This window comes from Petaurus breviceps, unplaced genomic scaffold, assembly GCF_028583685.1.
Source record: "Petaurus breviceps papuanus isolate PSGF00001 unplaced genomic scaffold, PetGlider_PUasm1.0 225, whole genome shotgun sequence".
Taxonomy (NCBI): domain Eukaryota; kingdom Metazoa; phylum Chordata; class Mammalia; order Diprotodontia; family Petauridae; genus Petaurus; species Petaurus breviceps.
The window spans coordinates 17186629-17204749 of NW_027185889.1; the positions used below are offsets into that span (position 1 = coordinate 17186629).

Here is an 18121-nt window from a genome sequence, read left to right on the forward strand (position 1 = left end):
CAACAATGTGATATAAAATTTATTCACACACTAGCTTCATCTCTCCAATAGTACTGAGAGTTCCAAAAGGCTAGGGAATAAGTCATACAGTTTGTGTATCCTCACAGTCTGTAACACAGGGCTAGGCAAATGGGGGTGAACTGAGCCATGACCACATAAGAACTTTAGTTGACCTGGAATGTGCTAACCCATTACTACTGGCAATTACTAAGGCAGAAATGTGTGTGTGTGTGTGTGTGTGTGTGTATGTATTTTAAGACAGGGGCCCTTATTTCACAAAGTGGGAGGGAGAGCTCCCATCAGGTCACTGGTATATTTAAGATGTAAGGCAAAAATTGAATTTTGCTTTTTAGAATTAGTTATATACTAACAAATAAGGGTAAGACAAGGTGTAAAGAAGCCCATAGTCAGTACAGTAGTAGAAATCAGTTGTCAAATTAATTTTCCTTTCTATCAGTTGGGGAAAACAGGGGAGGTATAATAGAACTAGTATTTTTAAAATCTGTGGCTTGGGGACTCAAACTAGGAGTCTGTGAACTTTTTATTTTTTAATATATTGATAACTGTATTTCAACATAATTGTTTTCTTTTGCAATACTCTGTATTTTATTTTGTGCATTTCCTAACATGATTCTAAGAAGGAGCCCATAGGCTTCACGGGACTGCCAAAGGGGAACATGACACATCCTCCTGTGATTTTTGGATGCCTATTATGGAAGATGATGACTTTTTCTGACATAGACCTAACTCTAATGGTGAGTTGTCTTCTTTTTCAGCTTGGGACTCTCCTCTCCAGAAATCCAAAGAAACTCAAAGTACAAAAAGGTCTTCCAGCACTAGTTATTTCACAGGTAAAATATAGACACAATTAAGCACAAATTATGCAGACTTGGACAGTTCATTGATTCTGTTTAGATAGAAGAATGTTTTCACCCTATCCTACCTGAAATGAGTGTTTTGTTTTACAGAATCATATGTACTGAAAAAAATCAACAAGAATCGAATTTCCAAAGCAATCTTCTTGATGCAGAAAGCTCTGATACTATTTGAGAAAGATCCCCTTCAGGATCCCAAATTACTGGAGGTGAGATAGACACATTCAGTTTTCCCCAACCTAAGTTTCTAATGTCTTCTTATTACTGTGGTTGTCTATTGGCATTTATTAGGCTCCTACTGCGTGTCAGACATTGTGCTAAGTGCTGGGGATATACAAAGAAAGGCAAAAACAAAACAAAAAACAACCAAAATCCAATAACAATGAATAAATACAAAACAAGAAAACAGTTCCTGCCCTTGAGGAACTCATAGTCTAATGGAAAAGACAAAGTGCAAACAACTATGGACAAAGAAGAGTTATACAGTACAGACTTGGAGTGGTCTTGGAAGAAAGACACCAAAGTAGGGGAGGCCTGGCAAGTAGGATTTTGACTGAGGCTTAAAAGAAGGCAGGAAAGCCAGGAGGCAGAGAGGAGGAAGGGAGAGTTCCAGCTGTGGCAGACAACCAGTAAAAATGCCTGTAGTTGGGAGGTGGAGGGCCTTGGGTGAGGAGCAGAAAGGACACTTGCATCCCTGGACTGAAGATTGAGGAGGTGGTAGTAAGATAGACGAAGGATGGAAAAGTATAAAGGGACCAAGTTATGAAACTGATTTCCATATTCGATTCAATTAAACAGATAATCAGGTGCCTACTATGTACAAGGTACTTTTCTAGGCACAGAAAGAGACACAAAAATAATATGTACTAAGTGTTGTGAGATTTTGGAGGGCAGGGAGATCTCCTCTGGTAGGTGATCAAGTGAGTTGTAATGGAACACATGGCATCTGAGTTGGATCTTGAAGGATAGGTAGGCTGTCACTGGGTTGAAATGATGAGTGAATGTGTCATAAGTATTGGAAAAAGCATGAAGTGAAGTACATTGGGAAAAGTAAATAGTCTAGTTTGGCTGGAGTGTAAGAGTATGCTAAGGAGAGTATAAGTTTGGAAAGATAGATTGGATCCCATTTGTGGAAGGCTTTGAATGCCAATACCTCTGGAAATTGTAAGATTTAGATAATACACCCATTGTTAGAGTGTGCTGTTTTTTTAAATTAAATTTTATGTTTGTTTTTAGTTTACATCATTCATTTCCACAAAATTGTGAGTTACAAATTTTCTCTCCTCCTTTCCCCTACCCACCACCTCAAAACAGCAATCCCATTGTATACCCCCTCCCCCAATATGCTCTCTCCTATATCCCCCCTCCAACTTTCCAGTAGGACAAGATGAATCTCCATACCCAAGTGCCTTATCTTATTTCCGAGTTGTGTGTAAAATTTATATACATACATACATATATGTATATATACACATGTATGTATATATTTAAACATTTGATTTTAAAACTTTAAATTCCAGATTCTTTCCCTTCTTCCCTCATCACCCACCCTTATTAGGAAGATAAGCAATTCAATATAGGTTGTACATGTGTAGCTATGCAAAACATTTCCATAGTGGATATATTGTGAAAGACTGACTATATTTCCCTCCATCCTATCCTGACCCCCACTTGTTCTGTTCTCTACTTTGACCTTGTCCCTTTTCAAAAGTGTGTGCTTCCAACCTCCCTCCCCCCAACATGCCCTCCCTCCCATCATTCCCACTCTCATCCCCTTCCCTCCTACTCTCCTGTAGGGTGAGATACCCTATTTAATGTGTATGTCATTCCCTCTCTAAGCCAAATCCAATGAGAGTAAGGTAGACCCATTTCCTTTTGCCTTCCTGATCTTTGCCTCCATTGTAACAGTTTTCCCTTGCCTCTTCTATATGGGATAATTTACTCCAGTCTGTCTCTCCCCATCTCCTCTCATTATATTCCTCTATCACCTCTCAGTTTCACCTTTTAAGTATCATCTGGAGGGATTAAATTGGCCTTGTGCCCTCTGTCTATGTATACCTGTACACATATATACACATACTCACATATGTATTTATATGCCCATATACCCTCCTATATAGACATATATATGTATGCATACATATATATACATATGCATATGTATATATATGTACACACACATTTCTATTCCCTTCAACTGTTCTCATACTGAGAAAAATCTCATAAGTTACAATTATCATTTTTCATTGTAGGAATGTAAATAGTTCAACTTTGACAAGTTCCTTATGATTTCTTTTCCCTGTTTACCTTCTCATGTTTCTCTTGCATCTTGTATCTGAATGTCAGATTTTCTATTCAACTCTGGTTTTTTCATCAAGAATGCTTGAAAGTCCTCTATTCCACTGGATTACCATATTTTCCCCTAAAACATGATACTCAGTTTTGCTGGGTAGGTGACTCTTGGTTTTAATCCCAGCTCCTTTGACTTCTGGAATATCATATTCCAAGTCCTTTGATTTCTCAGTGTAGAAGCTGCCAGATCCTGTGTTATCCTGATTGTGTTTCTACAATATTCAAATTGTTTCTTCCTGCTGCTTGTAATATTTTCTCCTTGATCTGGGAATTTTGGAACCTGGCTATAATGTTCCTAGGAGTTTTCTTTTTGGGATCTTTTTCAGGAGGTGAGTGGTGGATTCCTTCAACCTCTGTTTTGCCCTCTGGTTCTAAAACATCAGGGCAATTTTTCTTGAGAATTTCTTTTTTTGATCATGGCTTTCAGGTAGTCCAATAATTTTTAAGTGATCTCTCCTGGATCTATTTTCCAGGTCAGTGGTTTTTCCAATGAGATATTTCACAGTGCATTCTATTTTTTCTATTTGTTTGGATCTGTTTAATAGTATCTAGATTTCTCATAAAGTCACTAGCTTCCATTTGCTCCAATCTAATTCTGAAGGAATGATTTTCTTCAGTGAGCTTTTGAGATTCTTTTTCCATCTGGCAGATTCGGCCTTTTAAGTGAATTGCCTTTTTGAGCCTCTTTTGCCATGTGAATTAGTCTATTTTTTAAGGTGTTATTTTCATCAGTCAGGTTGCTGACTCTCTTGATTTTCTTGTATCTTTCTCATTTCTCTTCCCAATTTTTCCTCTACTTCACTTATTTGGTTTTCAAAATCCTTCTTAAGCTCCTCTATGGCCTGTAACCAATTAATATTTTTCTCAGAAGCTTTTGGTACAGGAGTTCTGACTACATTGTCTTCCTCCTATTCCATGCTTTGCTCCTTTTTATCCCCAAACTAGGAATCTAAGGTTTGACTGCTGTGCTTGCTTTGCTTCCTTTGCTTGTTCTTGTTGCCACTAAATTACTTGACTTTTGAGCTTTTTGCCACAGTAGAACTCTACTTCCAGAGAGGAGAGTTTTGTCCCAAATGGATGGGGTTTTCTCAGCTGCCAGAGCTATTAGTTGGGTGCCCTCTCTGAAGCCTCCACTGGCTCTGGCACCTGGTCACACACTCCTGGACCTCCATCCAAGACAGCAATCCAGATCCAAGCAGGTTAAAGCAAGAGCGATTACCCCTCAGAATGGTTGCTTTTCTCCCCTACAATCTGCAAGCCAGGAGCTCTGAAGGCCACTGCACCTCATCTGCTTCTCCCTCTGGGGGTAAAGGCTGGACCACATTCCTGGACCCCCTGTTCCCAAAGTCCACACTGACCTTTTACTTTGCTTTTGGCATTTATGGGTTGATAATTCTGTAAGCTGCTCCAGCTGCTGGTGATCCCCTCTTCTGAAGTCCCTCCAGCCATGGCTGGTTGGGGCCACCCTGGGGCTAAAACTTTTGGCTCAGTCGAAGCTTGGCTCTGCCCCTAGCATGTTGCAATGAACCCTTTGTGTCCACCTACTGGGCTGCCTTTAGTGGGAAGTTTGTTTCTCTCTGTCACTTTGTGGGTTCTGTAGCTCTATAATTTGTTTAATGTCATATTTTATAGGTATTTGAGGTGGTTATGGGGGGAACGCTTGGAGTTTTCCTGCTTCTATGCCACCATCTTGGCTCTGTCCCCTAGAGTGTGGTTTTTATAGACCATATTCATCATATATGTTAAATACCCTTACAAAAGGAAGAAGGGAGGAAGGTGTGAGTGTGGAGATGAAAATAGAATGATCTCTGAACCAGCTCTGCATATAATTACTTGTTCAACCTGAAGAAAAGTCAGAATTTTTTTTTAGTTTTAGTGAAAGTTTTCTAATATTGAATCACTATATTATGTGATTGGAAGTAGTTTGGATCCCTTGATGATGATAGGGAAGTTCAGAAAAAGAGAGGGTAGTTTTTGTGGAAGGATAGCATTGAGTTTAAAGATGTGTTGAGTTTGAGATGTCTACATGATATTCTTGGTTATTGTAATTACATGATGTTTAGTTTTGTTATTTTGTTCTTTCCATTTTACATCATTGTAGTTATTGTGTATATTATTTTCCTGGCTCTCCATATTTCACTCTGAATCAGTTCATATGAGGCTTCCTAGGTTTCTCTGAATCCTTCATATTAATTATATATTATGGTGTATTACATTTACGTACTCCAGTTAGTTTAGCTATCTCCCAGTTAATGGACATCTACTTTGTTTCCAGTTTTTTTCTACCACGAGAGGCCCCTATGACTATTTTGGTGTGTATGGCAACTAATACTTTCTGACTTTGAGCTCTTTACAATTTATATAGGCCTAGCAGTGGGATGTCTGGGACAGAGGGGTGGAACATTAAGTAAATACTTTATTCAATTGATTCAGTCAGTTGAATTGTCTCATTAGTGTGGTGTATTCCCTCCATGGACATGAATTGCTCTCCGTAATTTAGTAGGTGGACTTAAGTATAAAATCTTTTTGATTATTAATATTATTATATTAATTGATTATTAATTATTATTAATATTAACATATAAATGGTCAAGAAATTGCTAGTCTGCATTGGCAAAGCAAGCATTGTACAGTTGTAAAATTAAATCTGCTCCAAGAAAAAAACACTTTTAGGTTTCATAATCTGGACTTTATTATTTAAACAAATTTAAAAAATATAACTCCATGGTTTAAGTAGACTAGAAAGGAATTTTAAAAAGTTGATATTTCAAGATTTTACTGGTATTGGATCTTGAATTGCTTTTTGGAAACCACTATTCACATCACCTGATTTTATGAAGGAAATTCCTCCTTTAGTAAACGAAGAGCAGAATGGAAAAATGTTTATTAAGTGCTTGCTAAGTGCTAAGTACTAGAGAGAGAGGGAGTAGAAAAGCAAGACCATTCCTGGTCTCCTAGAGCTTATATGCTGATGGGGAAGATTACATGCAGAAGAGGAGTCAACTGCAGGGCAGATTTAAGAGGATGTAAAATATAGGAAAGTAATCACCTTTGACTTCCTGGAGACTTTGTATTATGTTTTAAAAACTTATGCTCTGAGCCATTCTGAAGAGGTCCAGGTATTTCCTAAAAAGCTTTTGTGTTTTGCCTGAAATGGTGTTTTGCAAAAGCCTTTGGGGTAGGCAGCACTAACACCTCTTTTCATTCCCCACCAGCCATTCTTCCAGTGACTACCCCATTACCCCTCCCTATCCTTTTCCCTTCTATTTGCAGAACAGCTTAAGAATATAGAAGGAAATGGTTGATTTGGTTATAATCTTTGAAGCATTTGTATATTTTTTTGAATGAGTATTTCCTGTTAAAACAAATGTTTTCCTTTAAAGCAAACATTTTTGCACTGAAAACTCACATTTTAGGTAAAAGATATATACCAGGGAAGATGTTGCCTTGTGATTTCTGATAGTACTTTCTGGGCCTCTGAATTTCTTCTTACCACTCACCTTTAGGCTTTAGTCCTCAGGTGGTGTAGTGGATAGAGCACCAGGCCTGGAGTCAGGAAGACTCATCTTCCCAAGTTAAAATCTGGCCAATTGATACTTACTAGCTGTGTGACCATGAGTCCCTTAACCTTGTTTGCCTCAGTTTCCTTATCTGTAACACAATTTGGAGAAGGATGTGATATTTAAAAAGGTTTGAGAGACATAATTTATGGGTAATCACTTTATTAATAATGACAGCATGTTTGGATGTCTCTCTCTTAGACCAAAGACAATCATGGCAGCAGGCTCATAGCTTATATATCCATTGGGAGAGGCGTGTTTACTTCCAATCTCTGAATCTCAGTTTTCCTATCTATAAAATGAGGAAGTATATCAATACAATATAATAAATTTTCAGAACTGGTAAATACCTTAAAGAACAAGAGATCATAATTTTTGTGTGCTACCTTCCCCCAATTTATATGTTTTGTGTGCTATCTTCCCCCAAACTGATTATAAGCTCTTTGAGGGGAGGGACTATCTTTCTTTTTCTCATTTGTATCCCTAGCACTTAGCGCAGTGTCCAGAACATAGTAGGCACTTAATAAATGGAACCCAGAGGAAGGAAAGCAACCTACTCCAGGTCACACAGCTAGGAAATAACTTTGTTCAGTTAGTCTTTGGCTCACCAATACATAGTCTGTTGCTCAAGAAGTATCAGCTAGGTAGTCAAGATGGCAGATTCAAGACAACCTCCCAGCTGAACTTTCCCAGCATCCCCCTCTAAACAACTTTAAAAAAATGTCTCAAATCAAACTTTGGAGCAGGAGAGCCAACAAAGGGTTAGGGTGAGACATTTTTCCAGTGAAAAAAAACTTAGGATGTCCACAGTAGAGGTCAGTGACACCAGGAAGTGGGGCTGGCTAGAACTCCCCTATACAGCCCTGGCAGTAGTGGCCACAGCAGGAGCAGCAACTGCAGGAGCTCTGATCCCAGAGATGGTAAGGGGGTCAGACAGCTAGTCAGAAAGAGATTACAGGGAACGCTTTTCTGGCACTGGGTACAACTGATACTAACTGGCAACTTGCCAGGGAGCACTTGTAGCTCCAGGGGAAGATCTACCCTTCCTGGGTAAAGAGCAGAGCACAGACCAAGAGAGCAGTGACCACAGCTGTCCCTAGATCACACTACTTTGAAGCACCAAAAGCTTGTAGACCCCCAGAATTAGGTCTGAAAACAACAGTATAAAAATGCCTTCATCTTGGGCCAGTGCCTCCCCATTCCCAGGTGAGCAGAGCCCAACTTTAACATTAAGTTCAAAGTCAAGAAGTAGGCTGGAAAAATAGGCAAACAGCAACAACAAAGAATTTGACTATAAAAACCTGCCACAGTGTCAGGGAACACCAAAACATAAAACCAGAAGAGGATAGATAACAATGTGAAGACTGCTACAAAAAAACCTCAAGGAGAAATGCTAATTGGACCCCAAACCAACAAGAATTCCTGGAAGAGTTAAAGAAAGAGATAAGAATGGTAGAGGGAAAATTAGGAAAACAAATGAAAGTGATAAAAGAAAATTACGTAAAGAGATTTAACAGCTTGACAAGAGACATAAAAAATACTGAAGGAGATAACACTTTAAAAAACATAATTGTCCACATGGAAAAAGAGGCACAAAATCTCACTGAAGAAAGTAATTCCTTAGAAATTAGAATTGGGCAAGTATTCTATATACTACTAGTATATAGTAATAGTATAATAATGAGCTGCTAGGAGAGTAATGAAGCTAATGACTACATGAGACATCAAGAAACAATAAAACAAAATGAAAAAATGAAAAAAAAGAAGGAAATGTGAAACATCTCATTGGAAAACAAATGACCTGGAAAATAAATTAAGAGATAATGTAAGAATTATTGGACTACCTGAAACCTATGATCAAAGAAATAATATTTCAAGAAATTTTAAAGGAAAATTTGATATCTTAGATCCAGAGGCTAAAATAAAAATTGAAAGAATCCACTGATTGCCTCCTGAAAGAAATCCTAAAATATAAACTTCTGTGAATATTATAGTCAAATTCCAGAGCCAGGTCAGAGAGAATATGCTTCAAGCATCCAGAAACAATTCAGATATGATGGAGCCACAGTCAGGATCACAAAAGATTTAGCAGCTTCCACATTAAAGGAGCAGAGGGCTTAGAATATGATATTACAGAAAGCAAAAGGTGGTAGGATTGTAACCAAGAATAACTTACCTAGCAAAACGGAGTGTAACCCTTCAGGGGAAAAATACATATTTAATTAAATAGAGGACTTTCAAGCATTCCTGATGAAAAGCTCAGGGCTGAACAGAAAACTTGACATTCAAACACAAGACTCAAGTGGAACATAAAAAGCTAAACTTGAAAGAGTAATCATAAGGGATTCAATAAAAGTAAATTATTTACATTCCTGTATGGGAAGATGATATATGTAACTCATAAAAATTTTATTATTGGGGCGGCCGGGTAGCACAGCGAGTAAGAGCACCGGCTCCAGTGTTGAGAAGACCTGGAGATCGAATCCCAGGCTCAGACACTTAGCACCCACCCAGAAACACCTGGTCATGTAACCTTGAGCAAGTTACTTAACCCCAATTGCTTAGGGGTGGCCAGGTGGCTTAGCGAGTAAGAGCACCTGCTCTAGTGTCAGGATGACCTGGATCAAATCTGGGCTCAGATGCTCAGCACCACACCCTGAAATAACTGGCTGTGTAACCTTGAGCAAGTTACTTAACCCCGATTGCTTTAAAAAAAAAGAATTTTATTATTAACTTTATTAAATGAGTTTACATAGAAGGCATAAGTGTGAGTTGATTATGTTGGGAAGATAAAAAAAATGAAGGGGTGAGAAAGATAAATGCACTGGGAGAAGTAGAATGGGAAATTGTTCTCATTTAAGAGAGCTATGTAAAGAAGAGCTTTTATGATGGAGTAGAAAATGGGAATGGGGTGGATGCCATGCTTGAACCTCACTCTCATTGGGATTGGTTAAAAGAGGGAAAAATATATATACTTTACTAAGTTGTATAGAAATGCAACTTACCCAGTAGGGAAATAAGAAGGGAAAGATTTGAGAGAAAGGGGGGTGCATGATAAAAGGGAGGGCAGATTAAGTGAGGCAGTGGTTAGAAAGAAAATAGACTTTTGAGGAGGGGGACAGGATAAAAGGAATGAGAGAGGAAGAAACAGAAAAAATGAGATAGAGGGAAGCACAGAATTAATAATAACTGTGAATGTGAATGGGATGATCTCACCCATAAAATGAAAGCAGATAGCAGAGTGGATTAGAAACCAGAATCCAATGATATGTTATTTATAAGGACACATTTGAAACAGAAGGACACATACAGAGTTAAAATAAAGTGCTGGAGTAGAATCTAGTTTGCTTCAGCTGAAGTAAAACAGGCAGGGGTAGCAATCATGATCTCAGACAAAGCAGAAACAAAAATAATCCTAATTAAAACAGATAATCAGGAAAGTTGTGCTAAGAAGTAACACAGACAATGAATAGTAAAAAAAAAAATTATAGCAAGTTTATTGGATAAAGGCCTCATTTCTCAAATATGTATTAAGTATAGAACTGAGTCAACTTTATAAAAATAAGAGCCATTCCCCAACTGATAAGTTATGATCAAAGGATATAAATGAGCAGTTTTCAGAAGATGAAGACAAAGTCATATGAATATAGTCATATGAAAAAATATTCTAAATCACTATTGATTAGAGAAAATACCACCTCCTACCTATCAGAAATGATAAATGCTGGAGAGGATAAGAGAAAATAGACCTACTAATGAGCTGCTAGAAGAATAGTGAATTGGTCCAACTATTCTTGAGAATAATTTGGAACTAGTTCAAAGGGCTATAAATATGCATATATATATATATATATTTTTTTTTTTTTGACACAGCAAGACCACTACTAGGTCTGTATCCTAGAAAGATTAAAGGAAAAGGAACTATATGTACAAAAATATTTACTTAGTTTTTGCTTTTCCTAGCATAGGTACTCACCATATTTATGCCATAAAAGGAATTTGGTAGGACTCCTTTGCCTATTTTCCCAAAGAGTTTATGTAATATTGCAACTAATTGTTCTTTAAATGTTTGATAGAATTCACTTGTGAATTCATCTGGTTCTTGGGACTTTTTCTTTGAGAACTTATTGATGGCATGTTCAATTTCTTTTACAAAAAGAGGGTTATTTGAATATTTTGTTTCCTCTTCTGTTAATCTGGGCACTTTATTTATTTGTAAATCTTCATCTGTTTCACTTAGATTATCAGATTTATTGGCATATAATTGGGCAAAATAGCTCCTAATAATTGCTTTAACTTCTTTATTGGTGATAATTCACCCTTTTCATTTTTGATAGTGGTAATTTGGTTTTCTTCTTCTTCTTCTTCTTTTTTTTTTAAAGCAATTGGGGTTAAGTAACTTGCTCAAGATTACATGGCCAGTTATTTCTGGGTGTGGTGCTGAGTATCTGAGTCCGGATTCGATCCCAGGTCATCCCGACACTGGAGCTGGTGCTCTTACTCACTGAGCCACCTGGCCACCCCTTAAGCAATTGGGGTTAAGTAACTTTCTCAAGGTTACACAGCCAGATGTTTCTGGGTGGGTGCTAAGTGTCTGAGCCCGGATTCAATCCCAGGTTATCCTGACTCTGGAGTCAGTGCTCTTACTTGCTGTGCTACCTGGCTGCCCCTTGGTTTTCTTCTTTTAAATCAAATTAACCAATGGTTTGTCTTTATTTTTTTCATAAAACTAGTCTTTTTATTTATTAGTTCAGTGGTTTTCTTTCAGTTTTATTAATCTCTCCTTTGATATTGAAGATTTTCAATTTGATACTTAATTGAGGATCTGTAATTTGTCATTTTATAATTTTTTTCTAGTTGCATACCCAATTCATCGATTTGCTCTTTATTTATTTTATTAATGTAAGCATTTAAAGATAACTTTTCTCCTAAGGATTGCTTTGGCTGCATCCCATAAATTTTGTCTCATTGCTGTCATTCTCTTTAATGAAATTATCACTTCTATGATTTGTTCTTTGACCCATTCCTTCTTTAGAATTAGATTAATTTAATTTATTGAATGTAGCTTCTATTGCATTTGATCTGAAAAGGATACATTTAATGTTTCTACTTTTTTTGCATTTAGTTGTGAGGTTTTTAATGCCCTAATATATGATCAGTTTTATGTAGGTGCCATGTACTGCTGAGAAAAAGATATATCCTTCATATTCCCATTAAATATTCTCCAGAGGTCTGTCATATCTAACTTTTATAAAATTCTATTCATTCACTTTGCTCTTCTTCTTTTTGTTAGATTTATCTAGTTCTGAGAGGGTAAAGTTGAGATTCCCTCATTAGTATAGTTTTTACTATTTCCTCCTGTAGCACATTTAGCTTTTTTTTTTTTTTTAAAGAATTTGGATGCTATTCCATTTGGTGCATGTATGTTTAGCATTGATATTAATTAATTGTCTATAGTACCTTTTAGCAAGATATACTTTCCTTGCTTATCTCTTTTAATTAGATCTATTTTTGCTTTTGCCTTGTCTGAGATCATAATTGCTACCCCTGCTTTTTTTTTAAATACATCAATTGAAGCATAACAGATTCTATTCCAAATCCTTGCCTTTACTGTGTGTGTGTCTCTTGTAAACAGCATTATTTTAGGATTCAAGTTTTTCATCCTCTCAGGTATCTGCTTCTGTTTTATGAGTGAATTCATCCCATTCATATTCACAGTTATGATTATTGATTGTATATTTCCCTCCATCATATTTCCCCTATTCTCTCTCTCTCTCTCTCTCTCTCTTCCTCTCTCTCTTCCTCCCTCCCTCTCTCCCTCTCTCCCTCCCTCCCTCCATCCTCCTCCTCACAAGTGTTTTGCATCTGACCACTACATCCCCCAATCTGCCCTCTATTATATCAGCCCTCCCTCTTCTCTTATCTGCTTTCTCTTCTACTTCCCTGCAGAGGAAGATAGATTTCTATACCTGAGTGTGTATGTCATTCCCTCTTTCATCCCGTTCCACATACAAAAAAGCAGGGCTCATCCAATTTTTAAAGATGTGTGGCATATATAATATATACAAGTAAATATGTATACACATTATATATATATATATATATATATACACAAGATATACAATACATATACAGATATGTTGTATACAAATAGATACATACATATGTAAATAAATATATACAAATAAAAATTGTATAAGAATAGAATTATAAAAAATATAAATATTTATAAGACACTATAAAAATAAATGCAAAGAATTAGGTAAAGGCAGTTAGGGAACATGTTGCCACATATACAAGTATATTATATGTGTTAGATCATTTATGGTGCTACTTAGTTATCACTCTTAACTTTTTTGAGGAGTAGCCAATGACTTCTCTAGTATTTATTACTTAATACAGGGTTCCATGTTTCATCATAAGTCAAAGACCATCTCCTGCACAAGAGAGGAGTCGGTATATCTAAATGAGGCCCAATACACTAACATTCATATTTCTTTTTTTTATACTTCAATGCAGGAAGCATTGTCTTTAATTAAGAAGACTGAATCAGAGCAAAATGCCCTGTACTCATATCAGAAGGATATAGAGGATGGTAAAATTCCGTATGGCAAAGTTCCTTTTCCTCCCATACTGATTTCTAGAACTCATTGTTCGGTGACATTCAAACCTGCTCCACTTGTTAGCAGAAGAAAGGTAATTCTTTCACTATAAATTTGTAGTATAGTATGGATGAGAGAGCTATCGGTGACTGTAATAAAGGTTACTTCAGAATAGTCTGGAATGTATCTGAAAATATCCTGCTTTCTCCATTTTTAGTCACTGACCCATTGAGGAGGCACTCAATATTTTATCCTTTATCTTATTTTTCTTTATAATATTAATTTTTCCCATGGTTTTTAGGGTTGCTGCTTTACTGACTGAAAAGACCCAGGAATATGGAGGGTGGGTTGAAGAATAAATAGTTAGGTCCCCACATAACAATGATGTATTCTCTGTTAAATATGTGAACACACAGGTCTATGGAAGTTTGGGTGGGGAGGGCTGTGGATCTAGTCTTTTGTTGAAGACTGCCTGTGTTTTAAAAAGTCAGTAGCCATCATTGTGGCATCAGGCAATGCAAGGTTGCCCAGTTCCCAAAGTTTTTCCAACAAACAAAAATTTGTTGATTTTAGATGAATATTAATGCCAGCTGTTTTGACTCAAACCCAGGTCTTCCTGGGTTGCAGGCCATTTTGCCTCTTTCCAGGTTTTGCTGAATATAAGTATTAGAGATACTCAAGGTTTGGGCTACTCACTTCTAAATATGTTTATATGATACTAATCATCTGGTTCAAAACTGAGAAATAGAATTCTGCTTTAATATTGTACAATAAGAGGGCAGAACAATTTATCTGATAGTGTAGCACTAGTCAGTGTAGATTTATTTGCATGTATTTTGGCTTTTCCCTCAGTTCTCAGGTTCTGACTTGTGACTGCTCTATTGCCCCATTCTCATCTCTCTCAGCAGATGACTTTTGTCTTCTAATTTACTTAGAAAAAAAGTCTTTAGGTGATGAGGCTCCTTATTTCTTCTCTTCTATATCTTAAAACTTCTCTTTATCACTATTCTTCTCCTCTGATTTGACAAGGAGGTGGTCATTCTTGGTGAGACCAATATTTCTCCTTATGCCCTGAATTCTATCCTTTCCTGCCATTTTCATCAGTTTTCTTCATTGATTGCTCCCCCCTTTCTCTTAACTTTCATCTCTCCATCTACTTATTGGTTCCTTCCCCTTTCCTACTGTCCACAAATGTACTTGATTTTTCAGTCAAATTGGACTTGGACTCCACATACCTTCTTTTCTGCATCCATTCCTTTGCACACAGTGTCCACCATGGTTGGTATGTGTCCCTTTCTTAACTCTGTCTTTTCAGCTTCCTTATCTTCTTTCAAGGCTCAGCTCATGTACCACATCTGTGAAACCTTCCCACTGGGGTGGTAATAGTGTTCTATGCCTTTCTGAATATTCCTAGAGACTCCTGATTGATTTCTGACCCCATCACTTCTTACGTTGTCTTATAAATTATCTATGTCTGTGTCATATCATCCCCAACAGAAAGCAAGACTCTCAAAGGCAAGGGGTCTTTTGTTTTGTTGTATTACTGTCACTTTAGATATAGTCGATTCTTGATAAATGTTGGTTGAATTGAATTGAAATGAATATGTTTAATAATAATGGGGCTCAACTGTATTTTGAAATACTATATCTGGGCAATTGGCTTATTTTTAAAGTTTTTGTTTCTATGTTTATATTGGATATGTTTCATTTCATTTCATTTTATTTCTTTTTTTTTTTTAAGCAATCAGGGCTAAGTAACTTGCTCAAGTGTTTCTGGGTGGGTGCTAAGTGTCTGAGCCCGGGATTTGATCCCCAGGTCATCCCGACACTGGAGCCGGTGCTCTTATTCTCTGTGCTGCCTGGCTGCCCCCATTTCATTTTATTTCATTGTGACAGGCAGCAGAGTATAATCAATCAACAACATTTACTAAGCTCCTACTGTGCGCTAGGTACTAGGCTAGGTGCTAGGTTTATCAAGACAGAATTGACAAAGGCCTTATTCAAAGCATTTTCATTTCCTTGGAGGGCAAGGGTGAGAGAAAACACTGGATTAGGCTTTAAGACCCCCAACATTTTACTGGTGGTATGACCTTGGGATGATCATAGCCTTACTGAGCCTCACTTATCACATCTTTAAAATGAAGAATTTAAAGTAGTTGATGTTAAAAGTCACTCAAATCTCTCTAATGTTTAGCTTTCTAATGTCTGCAGAATGTGTAGCAATCTTTACATTTACCTCTGCCTTATAGGTTGTGAAATTGCAAAATACCATGTAAATGCTATCCACTATGGTATCATTATATTATTTTAGCTCCAGGATACTTGTAAAGCAGAGGACATGTCTCTAATGTTTCACCTTTACTTTTGAGAACAGGTATCTTATACTTTATTTTATGTGTACTGATACCAGATATTTCAGAAAATGTTAGTCTTTGACTACAGCACTAGGTGGTGCTATATGTTTATTTAAGTAGAGAATTTTTATAATTTAAGAATTCAACCATTAAAAAAATCTTACCAGGATCTCTTCTTAAGGCACTTTAATTACAAAATAAAAAATTTTAGGGAATTAAAAATTCAATTATCTGTGAGAATTAATACTTTTCAAAAAAAGACATGGCATTTAAAAATTCTCCAAATACACTGATTATATGCTATTTTTATAATTAGAACATACTTTTTGTTATTTTCAATAGACTTTATTTAAATAAATAGGCTTTATTTAAATAAAACTTGAAAATTTGTTTTGCAGAAACTTTTAATTCTGGAATTCTTGATTTTAACTTAAAAAATATTTTAAATGAGAACAGTAATGACCTAACCTGTTAATGATACTGTAACCTTTAAATTTTCTGTACAAAAGCTGGGGAACTGAGTTTCAAAAACCTTTTTTTTATAAAAGAACTCATTTTTTTCCCACCTGCTATATCTCTGCTCTTTTAATCAGTCTTCTGCCCCTAGGAGGCTTTGTGTCTTTTGGTCTAGGCTTCAAGTGTTACCATTGGGATTGTTGAAGATGCAATGGAGATGAGGGTGGATTGGAGAGGAGATGCAGATGCAAATACCAGGTCACTGCTAGACCTTCTTAGACTTTATTTATCACTATATTTTCCTTTTGTCTGCCTTTCCCTGGGCCCCTGTCATCAGTACTGCCTAATAGGAGGTGGGGGAGAAATTAGGCATAGTGATACCTAATGACATGTTGGCTTATGGGGCTATTCGTCAGGTCTCCTATTTTGACACTAATATGTTAGATAACACATTTGATTACAGATAAAACCTATCTCCCTGTTGATATCTTGGCAGAGGTATTTTTTTTTTTTAAGCAATCGAGGTTAAGTAACTTGCTCAAGGTTACACGGCCAGTTATTTCTGGGTGTGGTGCTGAGTGTCTGAGCCCGGGATTCGATCTCCAGGTCATCCCAACACTGGAGCCGGTACTCTTACTCGCTGAGCCACCTGGCCGCCCTTGGCAGAGGTATTAACATTTAAATGTCAAGGTACAGCTTAAAGAACCTCTTATAAAATCACAACCCAGTTGAGTCATGGTAGCAAGCTAGCACTAAATGTGTTATTTTGCCTAAGAATTAATTGAGATATTTTGTAAATTGTTTTGTCTCATACCATCATGAGCTTAAAATTCATTGAAAAACTTGATGACACGGTTATTTAGAAAGTAATTCCTTCTTGATGCAATGAGATAAGACAAGTTAAATATCTTTTTAAGATTGCACATGATGAGTCTTTTTCTTCTGAAAGGTTGCTTGGTACACCATTTTGGGATGTCCGATGGGAACAACTATTGGAAAAGTAAGATTGAATAACCATTGTCTTCCAAACACTGGAGAACCAGTAAGTCAAAGTCACCACTTGTCTATAGTGTATATTTCCCCTAAAATTGCCTAATTAGTATAGATTAGTTTTTTTTTTCATAAATAAGGATGATGCTTATTGTTTTATTCAGGGAATCTGTTGAATTGTGACTTGAAATATAACTATTCTCCCATTGCACAGAATATCCCCAAAGTCATAGTTTTAAACTATAACTGCACTGAGATTTTGGGACACCCTCTATATTATATAGGAGACAAAAATATGAGTTTTTTTGGAGGAGTAGTTTATTACATTACTTTTTAAAAGTAGTGTGGTTGATGTCTGTACTGTAATGCCAAAAGAAAGGCAACTTCCCAAGGTTCAGAATACCAGCATAGGTGCTCTCCATTTTATTCAGTGACCAACCAAGAGCAGAGAAGATCAAAACATGACATCATTCAAAATACAGCATTTACTAAGTGTGATTAAATAATCTCTAAGGACTACCCCACCCCAGGACCTTCCAATCATTCAATCAATTACAAAGTCCCTGGTCTAAATACTTCTCCACCCCTAGGCTATACCTTCATTTAGTCCACCACAAAGCCCCTCTTCTCAAATGGAGATTAGTTTCCAAACATAAGTTAAGTACATTCACTTGTTCAACCATAGAACACAAAAAGGTCAAGAGTTCCTCACCCCTGGATCACAATTGAATCTACCCCAGAGTTACATCAAGTTTAAGCACAGCACTTAATACCCAAATGGAGGCAAGTTCTCAGCAATCTTAGTTCCTGGGGAGACAAGGCTTAGCAAGGCCACAAGATACATTGCCAATCTTTTCATTAATTCATCCACTGCCTGTAGAACAGTCCTAGAACCCCTGAAAACATTAGCAAAACCCTCTCCCAGGATTTCT

At 36.8% G+C, this 18121-nt stretch overlaps 1 protein-coding gene across 1 annotated transcript in view; it reads left to right on the plus strand.

Annotated features, from left to right (window-relative positions):
• The window catches only part of CFAP54 (cilia and flagella associated protein 54), a 307374-nt gene that overhangs the window by 74216 nt on the left and 215037 nt on the right, over nucleotides 1-18121 (plus strand). Inside the window, exons 18-21 of the mRNA XM_069095069.1 lie at nucleotides 777-851; nucleotides 969-1084; nucleotides 13307-13483; nucleotides 17149-17241. Of these exons, the coding sequence (XP_068951170.1) occupies nucleotides 777-851; nucleotides 969-1084; nucleotides 13307-13483; nucleotides 17149-17241 (461 nt within the window). The remainder of the gene's footprint in view (nucleotides 1-776; nucleotides 852-968; nucleotides 1085-13306; nucleotides 13484-17148; nucleotides 17242-18121) is intronic.